Source organism: Dama dama, chromosome 5, assembly GCF_033118175.1.
Source record: "Dama dama isolate Ldn47 chromosome 5, ASM3311817v1, whole genome shotgun sequence".
Lineage (NCBI taxonomy): Eukaryota > Metazoa > Chordata > Mammalia > Artiodactyla > Cervidae > Dama > Dama dama.
Genome location: NC_083685.1, coordinates 80761761 through 80788931, shown reverse-complemented (window position 1 = coordinate 80788931; position 27171 = coordinate 80761761). Strand labels below are relative to the sequence as shown.

General features: G+C 46.3%; 1 protein-coding gene across 4 annotated transcripts in view; it reads right to left on the bottom strand.

Annotated features, from left to right (window-relative positions):
- YPEL2 (yippee like 2) overlaps positions 1-27171 on the bottom strand; it is a 64592-nt gene that overhangs the window by 8938 nt on the left and 28483 nt on the right. For all 4 annotated transcript variants that reach the window (XR_009692919.1, XM_061142657.1, XM_061142659.1 and 1 more), the window contains exon 3: positions 966-1009. Coding sequence is in view for 3 of the 4 variants with exons in the window: in XM_061142657.1 (XP_060998640.1) it covers positions 966-1009 (44 nt within the window). In the remaining variant the exon portion in view is untranslated. The remainder of the gene's footprint in view (positions 1-965; positions 1010-27171) is intronic.

The window sequence follows — 27171 nt, the reverse complement described above, 5'->3', positions numbered from 1 at the left end:
ATTGGTTGTTGGAGCTGAACTTCCAGCAAAAGATTAACTGAATATGGCTGCCCGAAGCGAAGCCAACGCTAAGAGCATCACCTCTAACGGAAACTAGTAGCAACCTCCAAAAGATAGCCACGTGGAAACATCTCCACTGAGTTGTCTGTCAGATCTGAAAGTTCTGATTCAGTGAGTCGACTCAAAACAGTCTTTATGGTTGAGACTTTGCTTGGAATTTTTCTTTCTTCAGAGCTTTTCTTAACAGGTGCTTTTAGGCTTGTGATTTAAGGGGGCAAATGGACAACCACACTGAAGCCCACAGCCTGAGCATAGCTTCCTGAGGACGGACCATGGCCGGAGATGTCAATCATGACAGCAGAGTCCTGTCCTCATCAGGGACCAGTGAGCCCCATCTATCAGCTACCTAAACTCCTTCACGGAGAACCTATTATTTCAAGCTGAACATGCTAGATTTCCATTTTCACAGTTCATCAGGCTTGCTTTCCCAGAGAAAGCTGTAAACGATGCTGAGGGCTGTGGCAGACCGTACGAGGTGACAGGGGCTCTTGGCTAACTCCACTTTACAAAGCCTCCTCCAGCCTCAGTCCTCCAGTGGATCCCGGGGTCTTCTGTTCATCCTCCTTTCTTCCTCAGAGACATGTCTCAGGTCTAGTTCTGAGACCTTCGTGGTCAGGCTTCAGAAGAAGCACGCCAGCTTCTCTGCTAGGAGACTACAGCCCTCTCTGCTTACTGGAATACTGCCTACATTATTTTTAACCCAAGATGATGCCCCCCCACCACCACCAAATTCCCCAAGGATGACTGGCTAACATGTGTGGTTAAATAATGCCCCACAGGGTTGTGTGTATGTGTGTGTGTGTCAGAGAGGACAGGTTCCACCGTGTCATCATCATGGAGTGTTGCTTTTCCCCATCCCTCAAAATTTGCACCAAACAATGGATGTACCATTCAGAGACACTCACACTGAGTTAAAGAGGTAAGCTCGTCCTTGACTTCCTTGGAACGACTGAAATGCAAGAAGACAAATCGATGGTTAGAGATCCATTTCACCCACCCAGGGGGGAAACCAACCCCAAAGCACAACAATCATGACCTTGCACGACTGACAGAGCTAAAAGGGAGCAGTGAGGCAGCTAACTGTCCAGCTGGCAGATGGCACGGTGGGAGGAGGAGAAGGCAGAACAAACAAAGCTACGGAACCCGGGTCAGCCCACACTTGGATTGGCAAGGAGACAGCATTAATCCACATTGGCCTTTCCTGGACCCATTTGCTTTTGGCCATCTGTGCTGCCCACAGCTTTCCTCAAGGCAGCCAGGGTACGGCAAGAGGCACAAGCACCTCTCCCTGCCCTCTTGTACAACCCCCAGGAGACAGCAAAGAATTCCCAAGGTAAGACTGAACCACCAAACCCACACTTCTCACTGGTCTTACTTTCCTGGAGACCCTAATTGCTCTAACAGTCACTGTCTTCCTAAATGCAGCACGGAGGACTTCCCTGGTGGCCCAGTGGTTAAGAATCCACCGTCCAATGCAGGGCACACAGGTTCAGTCCCTGGTTGGGGAACTAAGATCCCACACCCTGTGCATCCAAACAAACAAACCAACCAACCTGCACTGCAGGAGTTCTCTCTCTCTGAGGTGTAAGCAACTTGATCTCCAGGTCATAGGAATGCCCACTAAAGGGTAATCCCACTTTAACTTCTAGCTTAAATAGGAGCTGGACTGCACGGAGATCAAACCAGTCATTCCTAAAGGAAATCGACTCTGAATATTCATTGGAAAGACTGATCCTGGGAAAGATTGAGGGCAGGAGAAGAGGGGGAGACAGAGGATGAGATGGTTGGACGGCATCACTGACTCAACGGACATGAGTTTAAGCAAATTCCAGGAGATAGTGAAGGACATGGAAGCCTGGCGGGCTGCAGTCCATGGGGCCACAAAGAGTTGGACACAACTTAGTAACTGAACAAAAACAACAACGGATAGGAGCTTCTTTCTTCTGGCTGGAGGATGGCAGGGACTGGGAGAAACCGGAGCCTGAAAGCTCACCCTGCAATACTTCCTCTAACACGGGCCCTGTCCATGTTCTCCTCCTCTGGTTACACTGGAATGTCTGGTTGACAAGAGCCAGCCATGTCCCACACTGCTGCCTGCATTTTTAATGTGGCTTGACAACTGTACTCTGAATTAAACATCCTCGTCTGCTTTGAAGACCACTCGGAAAGAAACAACCAAACAAAATAAGGGACTTTCCCATGACCTCTGTTATTCAGTGGCTGGAGAGATCCAGGGCTGACTGGTTAACAGATGACCAGAGGGTAGGAGAGAACCAGACAGGACACAGATCACTGCGTCCATGACAGCTGCCGTCAGAAGCAATGGACTTTAGGGATCGGGGCCCGCCAGCCACAGAGAAGGGTTAAAATCTGTCTTTGGGGCAGCTGGATGGTTGGCTACCTCCAATGTGCAAATACGCCAGAAGCCTTGGCTCCCAGGTGCAGCTCCGAGGAGCAAGCAGGTGTTCCCCAGCTGCTGCTCAGGCAAAACCAGCTCTCTTTGCTTTGGGTCCTGAAGCATCTCCGGGGAACATATGAGCTCCAGGCTAGAATTAAGCATGAATCCAAGTGTTACAGCCTCGAGACCTGGAACCTGGAAGTCCATGCCACGTGTTCGGATGACACAATGTCTCAGCGAAACAGACCATACATTTGGCCAACCAGTTAGTTCAGTCTTGCAGCGCACAGACACCCAAGCGCCACCAGGATAGCAAGTTTTACCATCTGGTCCCACCACCCCCTGCAGTCTCTTCTCTTGCTCCTCTGCCACTGTGTCTTTTGCTCTAGTCAGGCCAAACCATGTGCAATTCCTGGAACTTGCATTTCACCAACTTTGCCCATGATCCTCCCTAAGACGGGGAGGTTCCTTCACTTGACCAGTCTCAAGCCTCAGCTCAGCCTCCTCTCTTTCGTAAGGTTTTCTCTGACCTCCCCAAGAAGAGGCACCCCCTGGTACCCATGGACGGGACTCGTTTTGCTCACTGCTTGTTCCTTTTTTCTTAGCTCTCAGCATACTTGATTTCAACTGCCTGTCTAACTAACTCCCTCACTAGACTGTGAGCTCCCTGAAGACATGAACCGTGTCTTCAATGTCTCTCTGAACCCGCAACATATAGCATGAAAAATCTGGTATCATTTACAAAATATTTATCCCATGAGTCAATTGCCTCTTCCTTTAAAAAAAAAAAAAAAAAAACGCTGCTTCTGTGCTTTAAGATGTCAATAATGAGACTGATGTTATAAAAATAGGATCTTTAAACAGTAGGATCCTTGTAATGTTTTATAATGGGACAGAGTAGCCCAAAGAGGTTCATTTACACCCAAGTACTTAATAATGTAAAGATAACGTTATGCATTTTTCCTTTGCAAAAAACATCCCAAACTATCTTAACAAAAAGTTGCTGACAAAATACTGACTTGGCAATATTTTTTTTTTAAAACACACACACTAAATCTGCCCCTTCAAAGTAAAGGCAACATTTTGACAGGGAATGGAAATGTAACACCTTTTCCAAAGAAACTTGTACTACAGAGAGAACTGGTATTTAGCAATGCTTTCATTTTATATGATCTTTGTAGCTCAAAATTGAAATGCCTGTACAAAAAAACTAATTCAAAATGGAGGCTATTAAGAAAAAAAAACGCAGGAGAAAATCTTTCTTAGATACTACATCAGCAATACAATTTATAAAGAAAAAAACTGCTAATTTCATCAAAATTTCAAACTTGTGCTCTGAAAAACACTGTGTAGAAACAAATCATAGACTGGGAGAAAATATCTACATATTGCTTTTTTAACAAAGGATTTGTATCTAAAATATATAAAGAACCCTCAAAATTCAATAATAAAATAAGAAATCCAATTTTAAAATGGGCAAAAGATTTGAAGAGACTTCACCAAAGAAAAGCAGATGGGACAGGCCCATGAAAAGATGCTGGACATCACTAGCCACTAGGGCAATGCAAACGAAAAACAACTGACATACCCCTATGAGAACGGTCCAGAAAAAATTTTTTTTAACTGACAAAACTAAGTGCTCTCAAGGACACTGCAAAATGGCCAAGTCTGGACAAGCATTTGGCAGTTTCAATTACCCAAATGTAATGAAAACCTATGTTAATACACGTAACAACATGGATGAGCTTGAAATGCTTTAGGTTAAAAAGATCAGTGGTTGCCAGAGGTTATGGGTAAGGGGTGAGTTTGACTACAAAGGAGTAACATGGGAGATGGAATTATTTTCTCATCTTGATTTTGGTGGTGCCAAAGACTATGCATGTGTCAAAACTCATTGGATTTTTAAAAAATTATTTTTACCTATAGTAAAATATACTCTTGCTAGTGAAATCCAATAGAATCTTCCCCAATCAGGATTTGAGCCCAAGCCCCTAGCAGTGAAAGTGCCAAGTCCTAACCACTGAACCACCAGGGAATTCCCACAAATATTCCATTTGAATCTACCTGTCTCTGTAAAGAAGTTTTCAGCAAGGGCAATAGTTAGAATGAAGTACCAAAGGGCACTGTCTCTGGACACACCTCTGAATTACTGAGGGCTTCCCTGGTGGCTCAGATGGTAAAGAATCTGCCTGCAGTGCACGAGACCCGGGTTTGATTCCTGGTTCAGGAAGATGCTTGGAGAAGGAAACAGCTACCCATTCCAGTATTCTGGCCTGCAGAATTCCATGGACAGAGGAGCCTGGCGGGTCCCAGTCCATGGGCTCAGAGTCAGAAACGACTGAGAGACTAACACTTTCACTTTCTGAATTACTGAATCAGAAAGTGATAAACGAAGATTTTTTTTCCCCTGAAAAGAGAGCATATTCAATCATATATACCTTCAATAAAATAAGATTAAAAAGTTATAATTGTGTTACTTTTTCTTCCATCCTTTTAAATTGCATAAATTATTAAAAATTTCTAGTAAATGTTTATAATGTACAAATTAGCTACCCCATGTAAACCATTTATAAATAAATAGACACATTAGGAGTACACGCTCAAAACACTTTCCTGGTAGGGGTATGTGACTTTAAATGCTCAGAGGTGACTGTTCTTGGGGTTCTAAGGCAGGGCCTAAGAGTCGCTTTCTCTCATCAGTGTTTTATAGTTTTCTATATATACAGGTCTTTTATTTCTTTAGGTAGATTTATTCCTAAGTATTTTATTCTTTTTGTTGCAACAGTGAATGGAACTGTTTCCTTAATTTCTTTCTGTTTTCTCATTGTTAGTGTATAGGAATGCAAGAATAAATCAATTTTTAAAAATCATATGAAAAGTAAAAAAAAAAAAAAAAAAAGAGAGAGTGGCTTTCTCTAGCCTGACACACATTCGAATTCCTAGACAGTGGGGTGGGGGAGGGCACATGAAGAAGAGTCTTCCATCAGGCCCAGAGGTGCCTCCCAGGGCGACCCCGGCTCCTCCAGGCGTCTTCTCCGAGGGTGTACTGGCAGAGGCCCACACTCTGCGAAGGGTGCTGAACCCATCAGGTGCCGATACCCACAGCGGCACCCCACTAGCGACAGCATCGATGAGCCTGTCTCCCCAGCTCTGCACCCGGGACCAGCTGAGCCTCTGAGGACAAGGGAGATTCTGCAAGCTCTTCCGCCATGGCTTCCACGCTGGGCCGCTGCCAAGCCAACATTTATGATGAGAAAAACATTCACGGAGAACAACAGGCATCTTGCAAATAGACACAGACAAGAATAGCCCGGCTGGGTCGCTGTATCCTGTGGGGCCCGGCCCAGCCTGGCACGACCAGGCGCGGCCCGGCGCTCCCTTGAGGGAGGGTGGTACGGAAGGTGGGGAGACAGAAAGCCAGCGCAGGGAGCAATTAGAACGGAGCAAGCAGGATTTCAGACCAGGAGAGCCCAAACAGACGGTCAGACACATTTGTTTGCTATCATGACTGCCAGGCAACAAGGCAGCTCTTTTCCATGTTGTATATCAACCAAGGCTGGTATTCAGGACTCCAGGAAAGGGTTTTTTTTAGTTGTTGTTGTTTTTTTTAAAAATTACCCCAAACTTTTCTTCTGTCCTTTAAAGGAAAGTTATAGTTTCAGGCCCAGCCCTTCCAGCCAGCTCAAAGGAACGGAAAGGCTTTGAGTTTCCTGTTTGGTAGCCAAAACCACTGATTTCTGGCCCCTTTGAAAGTCTGGAAGGCAGCAATTCCTTTCAAAAGCAGGAGGACCATTGAAAAACGAATATTTGTCGGGGGAGGTGGCAACAGAGCAAACATGCAGATTCCTCCTTCTCTCGAACAGGCTCAGGCATGAAGTCCTCCTCACATAAAGAGGGCCTCTCAGTCTCCTTTCTCTGGGAAGGTCACTCATCGTCAACTGAGTTCATGCCCAAGGAGGTGCCCACGGATGAGGCAGGCAGAGGCCCACCTGATTACTCAGCTCTAACAACTGGGAGCTAGTCCTGGGGTATCTGCACATGATAAGAGGATCTCATCTTGGCTCAGAAATTCAGGATAAAATCTTGGCTTTACAATTTCAGCTTACTAGCTCTACTTGACTTTGGGAGAATTATCTACCCTCTGGGCTTCCACATCTTTTACATCTGTGGATGGAAAATGTGCCCACGTCCTAAGTTGTTGAGAACAAGAAGTAAAACAAGGTAAACCAAGTGCAGAGGGAAAAGGAGATCAGTTCTCCACCTTCCCTCTTTGGCTTTTTCAGAAGCCTGCAGAAGAGAGAAGAAAAAGTTGACTCTGTCTGGTTCTTCAAAATCCATAAAAATATAGGGATAGCCCTTCAGCTGCTGATGACCCTTACCAGTTACAATAATACGAACCATTTAAAGTACTGTCCATAGGCACAATGTCCATCACATGGGCTTTGAAGATATGGGACTGCCAGAGTTGGAGCCTTGGCGTGGCCATATACTCACGATGCTACTAACTGGGTCAAGCCAATTTACTTCTCTGAGAGTAAACTTCCTCATCTATAAAATGCACACAGTAAAATTGTATTCACACTCACACCAGATTTGTATAAGAAATAAATAATACTGTGTATGCTTCATGGCATGATAGAGAGAACCTTACCATAAAAGTCACCATGAACGTATACAATTCAGGGGCTCTTGGTATATTCACAAGGTTATGCAACCATCACCACTATCTAATTCCAGAACATCTTCACACCCCACAAAGAAATCTTGCATCATTATCAGTCACCTTCCATTTCCTTTGTCCCTGGCAACCACAAACCTACTTTCTGTATTTACGGATTTGCTCATGGTATTATATGCTGTACTCTGTACCTTGTCGGGGAGAAGGTAACAGAGGTATTAGATAAAGACACAATAAAGGATAAGTAAAACTCCTCCCTTGGGGTGTGGGCTGAACACCCCACCTCAAGATTCTCCTGGGGAAGGTCAGGTCAGTCCTTTTTCCTTTCTCATTCCTTTCTGCATCCAAGCCTGGTGGAGTTTGCTATTCAGGGTCAAAGTAAACCACAGGCTCCATTCCAAAGAGCTGAAACCCAAGCAAAATAACCTTGTCTGAATTTCACCCTTGAGGAAGCATATGGAGAAAGTGGGAAGGGTGATAATAAAGAACAATGAAAATGATGAAAACTTCCACAATTAGAACCCAAGTGCAGTTTAAAGACTGAGCAATTAGCTAAGAGGAAAGAAAATCAAAGGGGATTTCTTCCATTTTCTTTGCAATAAGGAGGAAGTGGACTGATACGGAAATAAGAGAGACTTGGGTTCATTATAAGGGAAGAATTTCCTGACTGTGTAAGACTTCCACACTGGGACACAGGTCACCAGGAAAGATTAGGAAAGTATAAAGCCATTTGTATGTGTTTATGGTTTATAGAAAGTTTTCACACATCTGTCTGGAGGTCTGCATGGGGTAAAAAGCCACGTGTGTGCTGCCTAGGGGCAGAAGCTTGGCTGCCTCTGAGCTCTGGGAGGTCGCCACTCACCCTCCCGTTCCTGAACCAGATGAAGGGAGGGGCAGGGAAGGGACTGGCTCTAGAGGAGGAAATATCTGCAGTGTGGAGTCATGAAATTCCAAGGGCATGGGAGCATACATGATACAACAAACTGAATGGCAAAAACAAAAGGTGGTGTGGGGCTTGGGTGCCACATTTTATTGCTGAAACGTGGAGGCTTCAGGATCTAAGTTACTTAATGATCAGACCTTCCAAATTCAGCAGATGCCAGCAGCTCCCTACAACCTGTTCTCCTCCTTTCTCTCCACAGAGAAGTCCTGGGACACTTGCATTCTCCACAAGGATACAGAGGAGGGGGTTTCTATGATCAGACAAGCCCCTATCCTCTATAGAAGAAAGCCTATATGTCTGCTGGGTGGGGGACTGGCTTCTGAGACAGAGAGTGAACAGGTGGAATCAGGATGCAATGGCAGCCAGAGCCAACAGGGAAGTCTCATTAAAGCTGGGCCCTTTGCAATTCAAATATAAAACTGAAACTTCTGGAGCGGGGACTTCCCTGGCAGTCCAGTGGTTAAGACTCTGTACCCCCAGTTCGATCCTGGGTTGGGGAACTAAGATTCCACATGCTGCACAGTGTCACCTAAAAAATAAATAGATAAAAATAAAATTTCTAAGGGGGCTAAAATAATGGAGCTCAAATTTCTCTCAAAACCATCAGGCCCTTTCACTCTTGAGTGTATATCTGAAAAATAAAACACTAATTCAAAAACATATGTGCACACCCCTCCCTACCTGCAGTGTTCACAGCAGCATTATTTATCATTGTCAAAGTACAGAAGCAACCTAAATGTCCATCAACAAATGAATGGATAAAGAAGATGTTTTATATGTGTGTGTGTGTGTATATATATGTAATGGAATACTACTCAGCCAGAAAAAAATTATGAAATTTTGCCATTTGCAGAAAGATGGATGGACTTTTATTCTGTAAGTCAAAGAAAGACAGATACTGTATGATATCATTTATATGTGGAATCAAACTAGTGAATAAAACAGAAGAAGCAAATTCACAGACATAGAGAATAAACTAGTGGTTACTGGTGGGGAGAGGAATGCGGGGAAGGGCAGTATAGGGGAGAGGGATTTTTTTTTTAAAGGTTTATTTTGAGATCATATGAAATCATGTGTGTGAAACTTTTTCAGGCCTTTAAAAACAATTTACTACAAGCCCCTGAAGTTAAAGACTCTCAAGGCAAGACTTCCCCTGCAACCAGTCCAGACAGAAATGGTTCCTGCAAGACTGAAGCCACATGCTAGGGGGGGGGGGGGGCGCGGGGGGAGTTGATTTCTAAATATCTTCTAACAAGCAATCATGATAGTGAAATTGGAGACAGTTTATAGATGTGAAGTGAAAGTCGATCAGTCGTGTCTGACTTTTTTTGACCCCATGCAGTTCATGGAATTCTCTAGGCCAGACTGCTGGAGTGGGGTAGTCATTCCCTTCTCCAGGGGATCATCCCAACCCAGGGATAGAATCTGTGTCTCCTACATTGCAGGCGGATTCTTTACCACTTAGCCCCCGGGGAAGCCCAAATTGAGATGCTCATTAAAATAAACTGGAAATGGTGAAATAATAATAGTCATGGCTCATATTTATATGGTGATTACTATATGCTATACAGACTCAGCCGGTAAAGAATCCGCTTGCAATGCAGGAGACCTGGGTTCGATCCCTGGGTTGGCAAGATCTCCTGGAGAAGGGGACGGCTACCCACTCCAGTATTGCGGCCTGGAAAATTCCATGGACCATACAGTCCATGGGGTTGCAAGGAGATGGACATGACTAAGCGACTTTCACTGGAGAAGGGAACGGCAATCCACTCCAGTATTCTTGCCTGGAGGATTCTATGGACAGAGGAGCCTACAGTCCGTGGGGTTGCAGAGTTGGACAGGACTGAGCAACTAAGCCAACATATTCCAGACAGGATTCAAACTGTTTTACATAAGCCAGGTAATTTAATCCTGTCAACAATCTAATGAGGGAGGTACTTTCATCCATCCTGTTTTACAGATGAGGAAAGCAAGACAAAGAAAGGTTAAGACATATGCCAACACAGGGTCAAATACCAACATATGCCAGTGACCCCAGGCAGTCTGGCTCCAAAATCTAAGCAAGAATGAAGATGGGATGACAAGGGTGCTGTCCAAGTGACTTCCTAAAAGAAAGGAGCTCAAGAGAATTAGACTAATACTGACATATTTAAAGATCTTTCACATATGTTAATTGATTTACCTCCAAAACAACAGAGGAGGAATCTGAGGTCCAGAACTGTTCAAGTGACTTACACAGTTTCCCAAAGCTTGTAACTCAAGGTCAATACATAAACCTACAGCTTCTGACTCCAGGTCCCAAGATTTTTCTAGAATGTGTTCACTTGGAAAATCTGTCTCTTTGAAGAAGAAGGATGGATCAAGCTGTCAAAACTGATGAAAGTCTCTTAAGCTATTCACCCTCCTCTGCTCTGATTCCATATTTACTCAGCAACTGCCTAAATTTAATTCAATCACTCAGTGGGTTTACCTTCAAGGAAGATAACACACATCTAAGCTTTCGGGATTATCTGTTCCACTGTAAATTAATTAGAATTCTGGTCTACCAATTAGCTTTCTGTGAGTTATGTTAGGATGAATCACTTCACCAGGGCTTGGTCACTCTTGGGAGAATGGATAAAATTTAATTTGTAAACTTAACAATGCTTAAGGCTGATTAAGGGCCACCAAGAGAATGCTCTCTGCAACCTAGCCTGAAACCAGCCCTCCCAGGTAACAACTGAATGAATGATTCTCATTTCACAACCCATGGAAAAAGAAAATCAATGAAGCCCTTAAAAATCCACTCCCCTCTTTTTGGGTACATGGACTTCATGACGCAGAATGAGCAGAGAAGCTGAAAGAATGCTTTGGGGAGCTTTCAAAAAAAGAAATAACAAATTACAGTCCGTAGGAATCTCATGAAGTGGACTGCAGGTTAGGTATAGTGGCAAAAGGCCTCCACAGTCACGGAGGATCTCCAAACAAAACAAAATATACGTATGACTTTATCCAGTTTTAGTTTCAGAGACCACTGGGCTTTGAGGAGCCGGGGTCAACCACTCACCTGACGCATGGCTCTTGTCCACGTTTCCACCAAAGATTGAAGTGTGCTCAGTCGTGTCCGACTCTCTGCAACCCCATGGACTGTATCCTGCCAGGCTCCTCTGTCCATGGGATTTCCCAGCAAGAATACTGGAGTGGGTTGCCATTTCCTCCTCCAGGGGACCTTCCTGACCGAGGGATCGAGACCCGCCTGCGTCTCTTCTCGTCTCCTTGCATTGACCGGCAGACTCAACCACTGCGCCACCTGGGAAGCCCTATTTCCACCAAACTTCTGCCTAAATACTTTCAGGGATAGTGAAAGTATTTCACCCTGCCTCCCGAGGAAGCCCATTCTGCTGCCAGTCGCTCTGATATTCCTTAATCTTTACACCCTTTGGTGCCAAAAAATACTTCTGGTTAGAGCTTTATGTTGTGGTTTCCTTCCACGGGCTAAGCTTCTCCCAGTTTAGCAGATGAACTAGATTCAAATCCCATTTCTGGCATTTTCTCTATTGTGTGTTCTTGAAGATGCTCCCCTTTCTGGTCTCGAGTTCCTCACCTGTCAAGTGGGGTAACAGTACCCACCTCGCAGAGAGTAAAGTGACTGGCATAAGCCAGGCCCTTGAAAAGTGGTAGCATCCTTCAAATTTCCTGTACATGGCATGGTTTTACCCTCACAGAGTCTCTCACTGTCTTCTTAACCTGATTTTTTCATTTCATCTTAGGGGTTCCTGAACTCCCCTTTCCTCTCCTGGAAATGCTAATCAAAGCACAAGGACTTGCTTCACCAGTCAGGTTGTTCACACAAACTAAAGCAGGCTGAGTAAATGGTCTTCTCTGCCAGGCCACAGGTCCATTACCAGACTTTCCTCCCATGAGCGTATTAGCATCTATCTACATTTAACCTCCAAATCCATGCATCCCCAGGGACTGGGCTTAGTCAGGAGCAGAGTTAAATGAAATAGTTATGAAGGAAGAGACAATGTTATTTAAAAGGGTTTGAAGAAATCACAGCCAGGGAGCTCTTATGAAAAAGACTCAAGGATACAAATATTAGAAAGATCTGTGCATTACGTGCTTGCCAAAGTGCAAAAGCTGGGCAGTGGAGATTCTCAGTATTCTGTCTAGAGGCAGAACACGAGCGGGTCAGAACAACCAGCCGGCCTGCTCCCAGCCCCAGCCAGGCAAGGCTTCATCATCTGCCTCCAACTCCATGCCTTCCTCATGCAGAGCCCTGCCCCTCTGCACTGGGAGTTGCATCATCTGTGAAATGAGGGGGTTGACTGAGGTTTCTTACAAGGGCGAATATTCCATGAGTCCATATTCTCCAGAGAGTAGACGCCTTGCACAGTAAATGAATATTTCTGAGTCAGAACCTCTTTTCTGGTGTTCTTTCAACTTCCTGTTTATCTGGATAAAAGGTCTTTTCTGCTCATCAGCTGGTCTATCTTATCTAATTCCTTGATAAGACTCATCCTCAAGACTTAGAGACTTAAATCCCTGCCACATATTCTGGTGCTCAACCTTCTTCCCTGGCCAACAGAAAAACCTAAGGCACGCTGAAATATCAGGCACTGGAAAATCATCTCCTGGGCAAAGAGATTTTCCCACAGTAACACAGTCTATGATATTTTAAAAATAGGAGACATGGGGTGGGGTGAGAGCTAACTGTTCAATAACATAGATACGGCTGAGGGCTTCCCTGGTGGCTCAGTGGTAAAGAAGCTGCCTGCAAAAAAAAAAAAAGAATCTGCCTGCCAATGCAGGAGACATAGGTTCGATCCCTGGTCCAGGAAGATCCCACATGCCGCAGAGCAACTTAGGCCACATGCCACAGCTACTGAGCGGATGCTCCAGAGCATGTATCACAACTACTGAGCCCACGGGCCGCAGATGCTGAAGCTCTTGTGCCCTACAGCCCATGATCTGCAGCAACAGAAGCCACGGCAAATGAGAAACCAGTGCTCTGTAGCCGGGGAGTAGGCTCAGCTCGCCGCAACTTGAGAAAAGCCTGTGCAGCGATGAAGACCCAGCACAGCCATAAAGAAAGAATGCTGTACCTCCATAATTTTAAATCAACAAATACTTAATGTCCCAGACCTTGCATAGCCCCAGAGGGTATAAATAGTCTGTCCCAAAGATTCTTAAATTCCAGCAGAGGGCTATCCTCCAAGGTGAAGATGACGAAGAGGACTGGGAACAGCCGAGGCACGGCCTGCCTATATGCGCACCTCTTTCCCAGGGAAGGATAATAACTCAGTGAGCAGCGGTCTCCAGATGCTCGCTACATAATAAGAAAAACAACAATATCTTGTATCTCCCCTAGTTTGATACCACCTCAGGGCATTGTCTCAGGTATTATGCCTGTTCTATAAGACAGCTGATGGGGACTTCCCTTGTGGTCCAGGGGTAAAGAATCTGCCTACTCACGCAGGGACCACGAGCCACCCCAATGAGAAGCCCGTGCGCAGCAACGAAGACCTAGTGCAGCCATAAATAAATAATTTTTAAAAAGATAAACTGATGAGGACAGAGCCACACCCAGAAGTTAAACTCAAAAAAGCACCCCCCACGCCGGGGGCAGCTCCTTTGTTTGGAAGTGTGGGTGAGCCTTGTCTATTGTATACACATCATTCCCCTACCCATTGATCTTTCCTGTTGATGGGGGCGGAGAGAGGGTGTGGGATCCATAACAGCACTGGACAGCAACTTTGAAAGCAGAACTTGTTAGTTTTTAAACAAGGACCAGCCAGTTGGACCACTGAGTGGGTGTTTCCATGCAAATTCCAGCGCTTTCAAGTTGCTCCATGAACAGAGCCTACCCAGGACACAGCAAGCCTAGTTTTTCTGCAACCAGCTCTTTGATTAGGTTTAGTGAGGGACTCAATTAGCATCATGGAAACACAGAGCAGATTTCAGAAAGGAAAGGTCAGCTGCAAGCCCTAGCATTTGCTATCAGCCATCTGCCAAGCAGGAAGTGCTACTCAGATCTATTTTTAATCATATTCCCTAGGCAAAGGCTCCTGGGAGAATGCACAGGCCAGGCTTATTCCAAGAGAAACAATAAATTGCTACCTTTCTGAACACATTTTTAAACCTGTCTCTGGATACTTGGGATATCATTTTAAATATATTCTGGACACCAACTTATATACAGAGGCCCAGTTCTTGGGTTCTCTCACACTGACACCTACCTCCAAGGAGGCCATGGTTGGCCTGTATTCTCCCTTCTTGGGAAAATTCCCTGGGACTGTTCAGTGGATGGACTAATTCCACATACCATAGCAATCCCTACAACCAGGTTCCAGGTATTTGATTTGGCTGCAAATGAAGGGGGAAGGGAAGACAAAAGAGGTGGTAGTTTAAGTCCAGCGTCCACATCCATTTCCCAGAGCAACGAGACTGGCGAAGCTAACAGGGCAGACGTCCCGGTCACTCTCATTTTTAAGTCCATCTATCACTTCAGAAAGCTGAACTAACACCAGTTCCTCTGGCAGGGACTCGACTGTGACTCAAGATATGGCCTGGCTACAGAAAGGAGCAAGGTTTCAGCTCGCCTCCCAGGGAACCCGGCCTGTGCCGTGGCTGGCTGGTCCGCCCAGGCACAGGAACATTCTGTCCACTGGCTTCTTCCCCGTCTCGACCCGCAGCAGCACTCATGTCTCAGTTCCATCCAGCCCGAGGGCCAAGACGTTTCTGCGAGGCCTGGACGGGGAGTCTGGCACAGCCGTGGCAGAGGAGGTGCAAATAGGCCAGGCTTCTCCCAGCCTGCGCGCTCATGGAACACAGAGTTTCCTTGTTTCTGGACGCTTACAGACTCTCTGCCTCTGATTTCCAGCCGAAGGTAAAACCTAAGTGTATGTATGACTGTGCCTCAGCCTAGTCCAGTTCCATTTGCCAACGAAGGACGGGGGCCCCCACCCGGGGCTCACCCCATCATCAAGCCCTGCAGTGGCGCTGCCGGACCCAGTGGGCCCCACGACAAAGGGCACAGCAGGGTCTGCCCGCTGGTCTTACCCACCTCTCCACCCGACCCCGCCCTCCTCTTAGCAGCTTATCTGTCAGTGAGCAGCCGATGGAAAAGCTAAGCTGAAAGGGCACCTTGGCTGTGGGATCTTTGCCTGAGAATGTGAAATAAGAGACTGGGTATTTGGGGCAACTTAACACCGGGAGGCGCCCGGCCAGAGGGCTGGGGAGGAAGGGACTGAATAGGCAGACATGAGCTTCGCAGGAGATCTAACTCCCCCGGGCTGGCGGGGTGGAGGGGGGGGAGACAGCAGGGCTGGAATGCCTTCCCTCATGGCAGGGAACCCTGCCCCAGTGAGCCTCAGCAGACATGTCCTTGGGGAAAAAAAAAAAAGGCCACTGCCCAGGGTCATTCCCCCTGACCCAGTTGGACCACAAATTAATTAGGGCTTCTGAGCCCTGCTGACTCTTAAGAAAGAAGAACTCTTCTTGGGCCCGTCTGAGGATCACCGGTGCCCTTCCTCTGCCCCTTCCCCAGTGAGCCTCAGCTGTGTATGTACCCGGAAACCCAGTAACAAGTGAAAAAGGAAATACGGGGTGTTGGGTTTGGTCCAAGTGCTAAATCCCAGGAACAGGAAGTTACCTGGAGATTTCAGAGCCAGGCAGACAGCCAGGGAAGGACCAAGAGAGGAGGCTGGGCTCTCAGTTCCTCTGCTAATTCAGAGCAAGAAACAGGCCTCCAGGTAGAACTCTTAGGGGAGTGGGCTGGGGAATGAATGGGGGCAGGGGGCGGGGGCGGGGCGCGCATCACACCTGAATTCCAACTCTGGTTCTACCACTTCCTTTTCCTAGCTGAGTCCCCTTTGGTCAACTCAGTTTGCCCAAGCCTCACTTTCTTCACCTGAAAATGGGAACAAGAGGAGAAAAGGGACCCCCCCCCCAACACTGTTGATGGGAATGTAAATTGGAGGAGCCACTGTGGAAAGCAGTACGGAGGCTCCTTTAAAAACTAAAAAGAGATTTGCCATATGATCCAACAGTCACAGTCCTGGGTATATATCTGGAGAAAATTCTGATTCGAAAAAATACACGCACCCCAATGTTCATGTGTGTGCTAAGTCACTTCCGTCAACCTGACTTCCGCCAGGCTCCTCTATCCATGGCATTTCTAGGCAAGAATACCGGAGTGGGCTGCCATGCCCTCCCTCCTCAAGGGGATCTTCCCAAACCCAGAGATTGAACCCAAGTCTCTCTCTCTCTTTTTTTAATCAAATAAACATTAAAATTTTTATTAATATATAAATAAAATAATTTTAAATGTATTTACTATTTAATAAAATTAATAAATTAAAAAATTATACTAAAATAGAGTATTAATTACTTTAAGGTTATAACTGTCAACAAATAGTGGTTATTTGTCTTGGGGGGGAAAAAGAATACAGAAGATAACAGTGACAAATTCACTTCAGCACAAAAGAAAGGACATTAGAACGTACTGTCTTATTCCTTAAGAACCTGAAAACAAGACTACTGTAAACATGAATACAACTAAAAGACTGTAGTATAAATCGACTGAGACTAAACCCAAGTCTCTTATGAATCCTACACTGGCAGGCAGATTCTTTATCACTAGCGCCACCAGGGAAGCCCATATATACAATTTGAGCCAAGACATGGATGCAACCTAAGTGTTCATGCCAAATGAATGAAGAAGACGTGGTTCAATGGAATACCACTCAATCATTAAAATATAATGAAATCACACCTCGTACGGCAACCTGGGTGGACTTGAAGGGCACTACGCTAACTGAAGCAGGTCAGAGAAAGACAAATGCCATGCTAATCACTTATATGTGGAATCTAAACACATGATACAAATAAACTATTTACAAAACAGAAACAGACTCACAGACATAGAAAACAAAGGTAAGGTTACTAAAGGGTACAGTGGGTGGTGGTGAGGGAGCAGCAAGAGATAAGCTAGGAATCTGGGATTGACAGACACATACTACTATGGATAAAATAGGTGAACAATAAGGACTTACGGTACAGCACAAACTGTACTCAATATCTTACAATAACCTACAATGAGGGCTTCCCTCATTCATAGCTCAGTTGGTAAAGAATCTGCCTGCAATGCAGGAGGCTCCAGTTCGATTCCTGGGTCGGGAAGATCCCCTGGAGAAGGAAATGGCAACCCACTCCAGTATTCTTGTCTGGAAAATCCCATGGACAGAGGAGCCTGGCAGACTACAGTCCATGGGATCGCAAGAGTCGGACATGACTGAGTGACTAAACCACCACCACCAATAACAAGGACTTACTGTATAGCACAGAGGACTATACTCAATATCTTACAATAACCTACAATGGAGTGAAAGTGTTAGTCGCTCAGTCGTGTCCGACTCTTTATGACCCTGTGGACTGTAGCCTGCCAGGCTCCTCTGTCCATGGGATTTTCCAGACAAGAATACTGGAGTGGGTTGCCATTTCCTTCTCCAGGGATCTTCCCGACCCAGGGATCTAACTTGGGTCTCCCGCATTGCAGGCAGATTCTTTACTGTCTGAGCCACAGGGGAAGCCCAAATAGAGTGCCTCCTTAAAGCTGCTGTCCTAGGAGACTTGTTTCCTTCCCCTAGTAGGGGCTTCCCAGTGACAGTCAGACCTACAGAATAGGAATCCCTGGAACCTGGAGACCAGCCATTTTATCCCATGTTATTCTGATGTACTCTCCGCCCTAGGAATCACTGCCCAAGAATCTCCATTTTCCAAAGCCAGTTTCAACTACTCTCAGACCCTAAAAGACATGAAGGCTGTAGAAGCCACTTAATCTCCTCCTTCACTTTTCCCTGGCCTAAGCCTCAAAAGGACATACACCAAAGTCATCTGCATTCTGCAACTCAGTTCTCCCTTGAAAGTAATAGGAAAAAATCCATACATGAAGGCTGCAACGGCCTGCTTATGATGACTCAGTGAGTGAGCTCAAGAAGCTAGGAATTCATAGGAGAGGGAGCATCTCACCCAGCGAACCAGATAACCCAGGTCCCAGAGTACTTTGAAAGGCCTTCATCTCAGAGTCACGGGTGCTGGGTGTTGGCCAGTAATTTATCTGGCTGCCGTTTAGCTGACAGCATCACCAGGAATGGACTGGCCTGGTTATTAATTACAGCCACTGGCTTAATTATCAGCACTTATTAACTTTATACAATATCAACATTCCTCTTCACACAAAGCTCATAGGCATACGGTTTAGAGCAGTTAAGAGAGAAGCTGAGTGGAACCAAAGGCTATTATTCCCTTGCTTGGAAACTATTCGTGGCTCCCCAGAGCATGCAGCATACAGAATTGTGTCTAAACTCCTTCCCTGGCCTTCTGGGCCCATGTGATCCACCCATGCTGACCTTCTGCTTCCCTCTACCTGCCCTCTCCATCTCTTACCTGCGGTCCTTTAGGCTGGATCTCCGCTACGACGTTTCTACGCCTCTGCTTGGAATGGACTCCCCTTTCGTGTTCACTTAGTAAACACTCATCTTGCTCTCTGACCCTGTAAGCAGCCTAAATAATCACCTATTCAAAGCCTGAGTTTCACTTCAGCCTGTAATAGTTAACTTGTTTCTTTTTGCCCACTAGATCATGAGCTGCTTCAGGGCAAGAATTTTATCGTGTCCATTTCTGTATCCCCAGTGCCTCATATGGCAGTACTCAGGACAACGCTGAATGGTCAGAGAGGTCATGTGCCTTATCCAAGGCCACACTCAACATTCAGTGGCAAAGCCAGGCCCCAGGGCAGAGGTGGCCTGACTCTTCATTCAGGGCTCGTAAGGTGGTGCCAATGACTCGCCACCCACAGGGCACCACGCTGTTTTCCCATGGAAGTGATGAGATTGTTTGAAACTACGGGCACTGTCTGGCTCACTCACCGTGTAACCTTTGGTGGGAACCAGTGCACTAGATGGCTGAGGATGCAGTTTGGCCCGTGCAGAGGATTTCCCTGGCGCCAATCAGACTGTGACACTGAACAGCGTCCATCAACTCCTGTACTATCCCTACCAAACGGAGCTCCCCTGTTGATCTGGGACACCTCCTGAAATCACATTGACCCATTCTTCCAACACCGATCTCATAACGGTCATTCCAATCATCAGGGGTCAGCAAACAGTCCTCTAGGGCCAAATGGGGCCTCTCACCTGTCTTGTGAATAAAGTGCTACCGGAACATAATCAGGTTGACCCGTTTATGAATTTTCTATGACTGCAGAGTTGAGGGGCTTCCCAGGTGGCGGTAGTGGTAAAGAACCCGCCTGCCAATGCGGGAGATATAAGAGACATGGGTTCGATATCTGGGTTGGGAAGATCCCCTGGGGAAGAAAATGGCAAACCACTCCAGTATTCTTGCCTGGAGAATCCCATGAACAGAGGAGCCTGGTGGGTTATAGTCCAAGAGGTCGCAAAGAGTCGGACACGACTGAAGCGACTTGGCAAGCGCACACACAGTTGAGACCATATGGCCCGCAGAGCCTTAACTATGTATTATCTGGCCTTTACAGGAAAAGTTTTGCTGACCCCTGATCTAGCTGAAGGAACAGGGAATGAAGACTCCAAACAGGCCCGCCCTGCTACCAAGGGACTGGCTGCCCCCACTCTGGAAGTCAGTGGACCAGACTGGCTTTTGCATGATGTCATTGCTTTTTTTAGCTCTGGTTCCCGGCCTGGGATCCAGGAGGAGATTTTCCCTATCAGAGACACACACACAGGGGCCTGGGGCACCCGAGCATATGACTTGGCTTGGTTTAATGGTATTCAAGCAATGTTTATTAAATAAAAAGACAAACAAGGTCCAGCTAGTCTGGGCCTGAACCCTGAACAAAGGTCCACCCTCCCTCCCGTCAGTTTCAAGGTGACTAGTCACACAGGTGTCTGGCAGCAGCCTGCTGACCTAGATTTGTCAGACCTTATCTTATCAGCTTTCCTTCCTCCCTGCTTACCCGACACCTGCCCCCACGGTGCCCAGGGCAGCCTGGCCTGGTGTTTTTATAGAGGAGGAGAGAGACTGGGAGGACCTCTCTCCTTCCCCACAGATATACTTTGTTTTGTTTTTCTTTCTCCTGCAAAGGGGAGGATCAAGATATACGGAGACTTGGGGCTTACAGGAGCTCCGGGAAGTCTGGTTTTTCTCACTTCCTCTCCCCTTGGGTTTCCTGGGTGAATCTGTCTGGGAGGGACCTCAAAGGACTCCTCGGAGCCCCGCCTGCCCGGTGGCACGTCTGGCACGTACAGGGGAGGGACCGGCTGCGGGTGAAGCGTGCAAGGCAGCCACCACCCCAGGGCGAGAGAGGCCTGATCCTAAGAGCAGACATTCCTCCAAGGACACCTGAGAACCGCAGGCCTGGGTCACTGGCCACCACACACTACCAGCAGAGCTCAGGCAGCAGTTTTACACTCGGGGCCACGCTGCAGTCGGGGGAGCGGGGGCAATCAGAGGGTGAGCGGGACACATTTGGCATCTCCTGAAAACCAGGCAAATGGGACAGAAGATGATATGGAAATGTTGGCTTCTCAGCTGCTCCAGCCAACCCTCAAGATGGAGTTCCCCACTTGTCCTGCCACCGGCTGCTTCTTCAGACGGTGGGCTTGCTAGTAACCAAACGATTCTGCGTGCGAGCTGGGTGAAGGCAAGGCTGTCTCCCCAATATCTAACAGGTCAGAGGTGCTCGCTGAACTCCGAACTGGCAGGGCTTAGCACAGGAGGTTTCACACCGAGACCGTTTGCTTTTGTGTGTGTGCTCGGGCGTGTCCGACTCTTTGCAACCCTATGGACCGTAGCCCATCAGGCTCCTCTGTCCACGGATCCTCCAGGCAAGAATCCTGGAGTTGGCCTGCCATTTCCCCTGCCAGGGGATGTGCTTCTCCTCATTCATCTGTAAGAGCTGACGCTACAGTGAAGGCTCTTGGTGGAACCAGTCCTAACAGGGAAGAAAAGGAATTTCCCAGGCCCTCCAAAGGTAGATTAATTTCCCTTTTGACAACCGTAAACCATCCCTTCAGAGACCCAAAGGTGTTAGGCGTGAGGGGTAGGGGAGAATCAGGGCCACCCGCGCTGCCCCCTGTCCTCACTGTGGTCTGGAGGGGAGGGAGGTGATGGACGGATGAGATGTTGTTTTTTGCAGCAGCTGGCGGAGCTGTCTCCTCCTCTCTTCCTCCCCGCTTCCTCCTCCTCTGAGTCACTGTCCAGCCACCAGCAATAGGCAGGGAGGGGAGGGAACCCGGAGCTGAGGCTCTCCTTGGCAAGACAGCCCTGACCCCAGAGATAATACTCTGGGTCACCGGGTCAAATCCTCCCCCTGGTAGCTGGCTGAGTGCTTTGAAAACAAAGGTACCAGAGATGCTTTTTTTCTTGGTTTTGTTTTTGAAAGATAAGAAAAACAGCATCTCACCCTACACCCACCATGGAGCATCACAAGGTGAACCAAACTGATGAGCAATTCTGAGCTGCTGCTCCCACACTGACGCCCCGAATTCTCTCCCAGCTGCCTGGGCTGCTGCGGCTATCATGGTAGTTCGAGGTCTCTGAAACTGTCTGACATGTGGTTCACGGGCAAAATCACACCACCGCGCAGACTGGAGGGGAAGGGGCAGGGGGCTGGTTTTTCTGTTTACACTCCAGAGAGGCCTCCCAGCCTTACCTGCCTTACCTGCAGGTAAACCCCAAGAGCAGGATGGAAGCTGCTGCTGCGGCTGTCACCCCAGCACTGTGACGGGTGACGGCGACAGGACCTGCGTCTCTTTGTCACTTTCTGTTTGGTTTTTGCTTAGGCTTCCCTGGTGCCTCAGATGGCAAAGAATCTGTCTGCAATGCTGGAGACCTGGGTTCTATCTCTGGGTCTCAGAGTTTTTCCCTGGAGGAGGAAATGGCAACCCACTCCATTATTCTTGCCTGGGAAATCCCATGGACAGAAGAGCCTGGTGGGCTAGAGTCCATGGGATGGCAAAGAGTCGGACACCACGGAGCAACTAACACTTTCACTTTGCTTAGTGATGTGCACAGAAAACAACATTTACCGAGCATTTCCGATAGGCCAGGCACCGTGAGAAGTACTTTATACTGATTACCTCACTTAATGTCCACAAAAAAAATCTTAGAGACATCTAAGATGAACATGATTCCCACTTTCCCAATGAGAGCACCGAGAGCAACCCAGGAGTTGCTTAGCTTACATAACTATTTAGGTGAGGAGGCCAGGTTTGAACCTGCGTAGCCTGACTCAAATGTTATATACTGTTAACCACTGAGTTATGCTGCCTCGCATCATCTCCTGCTGCTATCTTATTAATAGAATCAGAGGATGGGGAAGGTGGAGGGAACCTTCAGTGACAGTCTGATCTAAAGCTTGGATGGATGAAGAAAAAGGAGAGCCTGAGAGAACAGTCTTGCCCAAGATCGCACGGCTTGATACTGTCCTTCTCCTGGCTGCCTGCGCTCTCCTCCAGGGCTGCCTTTAGCATTTTCAAGCACCTGTTAAGTGGAAGGTGGTAGGTGGTGTGTGTGGCAGGGAGGAGGTGGCAAAGTGCAGAGTCAAGAGGCACTCGGTTTCTCCGGGCCTTGGTTTCCTAACCTGTAACATGATGAGCAGAACTAGAAACACCCCGGTTCAAAGCCTCTAATACTCAGAGAGTCTATGACTCCGGGTCATTTAGAATCTTATTAGGAAACCAGACGATTACACATAGAAGTACACATGATGTATGATGTAATCACAATCATATAGACTATATTATCACAAGACAGTCATGACTGATTGCTGAAAGAACAAAACCACCAGGCGGTGAGTACCACTGATGTTCAGTGGAGGGAGAGGACCCTGTATCCAGGAAGACATCCTAGAAAATACTTAAGCTGGTCTTCAAGAATGAGTAGACACTAGAGAAAAAGAAGGATTTTCCAGGAAAGAAAAATGACAGGAGGGGAAGAGGAATAGGATTGACCACCAATATTAACAAGACCCAGAAAACAGTGCCAAAGGAGCTACCTCAGTCAAACTATGGTTAAGAGGGCAGAGACCCATCTAGACCTGTATTCCATTTCTGACTACCCCATGGCCTTAGGCAAGTCACCTAATTCCCACCTTGAGGGGCCGTTGTAAAGTAAGGAATCCCAAGTACATGGTAGATCTTCTATAAATAATAGTTAACAGCAACAATGTAGATTTTCCATCCTGTGTTTTCCAGGTCACCAATACAACCTCATCTGTAACACTCTTCTGCCCTCCCAGTGAGCCTTATGTTTCCATGTAGCCCAGAGATCACAGGCTCCCTGAATGTTGTGATCTCAGTAGGCTGCTTCTCCCTATCCCTAGAACCCAGCCTAGGCCTGGCATGTCATCTGAAACACAAAAAAATATTACTGAAATGAACAATCAGCATATGATGGTGGATTCCAGTGAGGTCCCAAAATACAAACAACCAAAGAGGCAACGGTGCAGCTTTACCATTCCAGAGACCTCGAGAGTGCTGGCGCTCCAACAAAACATGGGGATGGGGTTCTGCTTCCACCGCCTGCTTCCCAGGGAGAGGGCCCTGCTGAAAAGAGTTTGGATTTTCACAAGGAACAAAGCTTGCAATCACCGGTGTCCTTGCTGAAGGCCAACACACAAATGCACAAACCAATCTTAGGATTGAAACCTTACAGGCATCTGCAAACCGCAGAGTTAATTTTCAGGGTACGCCTCATAGCTCAAGTCAACATTTCCTTTTGGTATTTAAAGCAACCACATAGAAAGGACCGCATTTGAGCAGATTTGTGCTCCAGCTGCCTGCAGTCTGCAGCAAACAACACAAGATGATTCACTTGACTTGATCTCCAGCAGCTCCTTTGATAATAAATTGGTGAGCAATTCTGCTTATGCCCAGATCATTAATTTTCACAGAGTGTAGGACAGGTCTGCCTCCCATCCAAAGAGTGTGACTTCCTGAACTCAGATCCTCTTGTTCGTCGCTATAAATGATAGAGCAAATTTTTCTAAGCCGTAGAATGCTTACAGCTCTTTCCCAAACAGTGGTCAACGGTCTGCACCTGATGATCACCACGTGCATGAACCACCTGCAACCACTGCAGCGCGTATGCGCTCGTTCCCTCAGGTCTGGTTTCTTCTTCAGTAGTTCACCTACGACACCGTGACATCTGCCATCTGAAAGCCAGGCTCTGGTCAGGGCATTACATGCTCAAAAGCCTTCAGTGGCACCCAACTGCCAGCAGAATAAAGTCCCAACTTCTCTTCTCCCAACAACCTGGCTTCAATCTGTATTCACACAGTACCTCACTATGTGACCCAAAAGGATGACCCCTCCCCACACACTCCGGGCCTTCACTTCTTTGTTCATGACGCTCCTTTTACAAGTCCCTCCCCATCCACTTCCACACATCTAGGTTCTTGCTTCAAGGGACATCTCAGTATCACTCCTACCAAGTCTTCCTAGAACTTTCGTTTCTAGAAAGATAGACCTATTGAGTTTTTCATCAAGAATCCTTTGAGAATCTAATGAAAGCTATGGAAACTTCCCTAGAAAAATATACATAAATGTAGAATTAAACATACAATTTCAGGGACCCTTTGAAGTCAGCCCAGAGACCCCAGATGTAGAGCCCCTTATTGTCTTTCTCTGAGAGAACTAACAAGTTATTTGCACAGATACTCCCTGGAAATTGGCCAGTATTTAAAAGCTGTGCCAGGGGCCAGAGACACAAAGATGACATCACAATCACCTCCAGGAGTAGTTCACAGACTACTGGGAGATATGCATCATTACACTGTGATAAATGCTTTAAGATAAACATAAGGTGTGGGATTCCCTGGTGGTCCAGGGGTTACGACGTGGCACTTTCACTGCTGGTGCCCAGGTTCAACCCCTGGCCAGGGAGCTAATATACCATAAGCCTTGAGGCACAGCCAAAAGAAAGAGAGAGACAGCACCTAAGATAAACATAAAGTGAAAGACAGTCATTCTACTGTATCTGAAGGGGATTGGTCCACCTCACAGATCAAAATTCAAGGATGCTGAAGTCCCTTATATAAAATGGCATAGTATTTGCATATGAATTAGTAGATTCAAGTTGGAAGCTACGATAAGGAGTTTGGGGGCTTCTCTGGTGGTCCAGGGGTTAAGAATTTGCCTTCCAATGCAGGGGACACAGGTTCAATCCCTGGTTGGGGAGCAAAGATCCCATGTGCCTCATGGCCAAAAAAATAAAATATAAAACAGAAGCAATATTCAATAAAGACTTTTTTGAATAAAATTAAAGACATAAGGTGTCTTTAATTATATAAAAGTTAAAATAATAAAATTAAAATAAAGACAAAAGTCAATAAAGACTTTAAAGATCTTCAGGACCCAGGAATTGAACCAGGGTCTCCTGCACTGTAGGTGGATTCTTTACCAACGGAGCTATGAGCCACCAGGGAAGCCCTCTAAATATACGTGTATAATTTGTTAAATTGTTCTAAGGAAAAAAAAGGGGGGTGGATGACTTATCTGCCTGCCGATGCAGGAGACGCTGGAGATGCAGGTTCAGTCCCTGGGTTGGGAAGACTCCCTGGAGTAGGAAATGGCAACCCACTGCAGTATTCTTGCCTGGAAAATTCCATGGACAGAGGAGCCTGGCAGGCTATAGTCCATGAGTCCAAGAGTAGGACACGACTGAGCGTGTGCACGCATGCACATACACACACACATACACACCCCACAACTAGTACAGTGCGCCACCACCCCACAATACATATCTATTCATGCAATAATAGAACACGGACAGTGAAACAGATGACCAAGTTACAGGCACAGGTCCCACTGCCATCACCCACGTGTACCAGAGGCCTCTGATATCCAGGGAAGGTGGTCCCAACTCTGAACAATTATGCTATACAAACTATACCAGCCTAACTTATGATTTATCTTACCCTGAATTGATTCAATCTCTGCCCCATGGGGAGAAGATACCGTAAGAGATTATATTTTATAATCTATAATCTCTTTTCACCAAGAAACACTATAACCACATTCCTTTGTTTGGAGATTCGCTGTATAGACATGGTTCACCTGTCACCCCTTCCTGGGTGGTCAACAGCTCATCTGCAACCCCACCCCCACCCCACACCGCTCCCCCGCCCACCCCCCAAGAACTAACACTTCATTAGCAGGAGATTAGAGCTTTCAAAGATCAAACAGTTGAGCAAAACAAGCTTTAGGTTGGATATGGATTCTCTTTACAAAAGCAAAATTGATTGTGTCTTTAAACTAGAGTATTGGTGTATGTTGGAACACTTCCATAATTTATCACTTCTGCCTTCACTGCACCTCAGAAATGCTCTTTAGGAAACTGACAAACATGTGACAGTGTTTTGCAAACATTGCAAAAGAAGCAAAGGCACCCGCTATTTGGCATGGGTCCCAAATTGGTGATTGTTCTCAACCTTTTGTTTCTTAAAACCCATCAATCACTCTAGTCTCCACGATTTTAGAAACAAAAACGGACACTTTTATTGAGACAGACATTTACATGTTTATATGCAATCTGCCTTTTTCCCCTCCTGCTAGAATGAAAAACTAATTTTACTAAATTCGTTGTTTGTTTTTTTTTTTTGTAAAAAATAACTGTCATCACTGGATACCAAAACTGCTCAACTAATAAAATTACAATTTGACATATTTTGCAAATCAGGTAAGCTCACAGAATTATCTTCAAGACCCATGTCTTACTGCATGTGTTCTTTAGGAATTATGCCATTTAATGTGACACAGTGGTCACTAATACAATCCAATGCTTATTATAACATTTTCCAGGGCACTTAGAGAAAAAAATGTGTAGTTTTTTTTTTGTTTGTTTGTTTGTTTTTTAGAAATTCTGTTCCTGTATTTATTTTTCACATGAGGTTTTCAGGACAAAAATAACTGCATTAACATTTTGGAGAGAGAGTTTTATTACCTGTTAAAGACAAGCTGGCGGGTGGTGGGAATGAAGACAGATACATCCTTGACAGGTAGAGTTGACAGGACTGGACGGTACCCTGCTTTTGTCCACAATCTCTAAGTCATCATTGTGTTGGGGGAACAA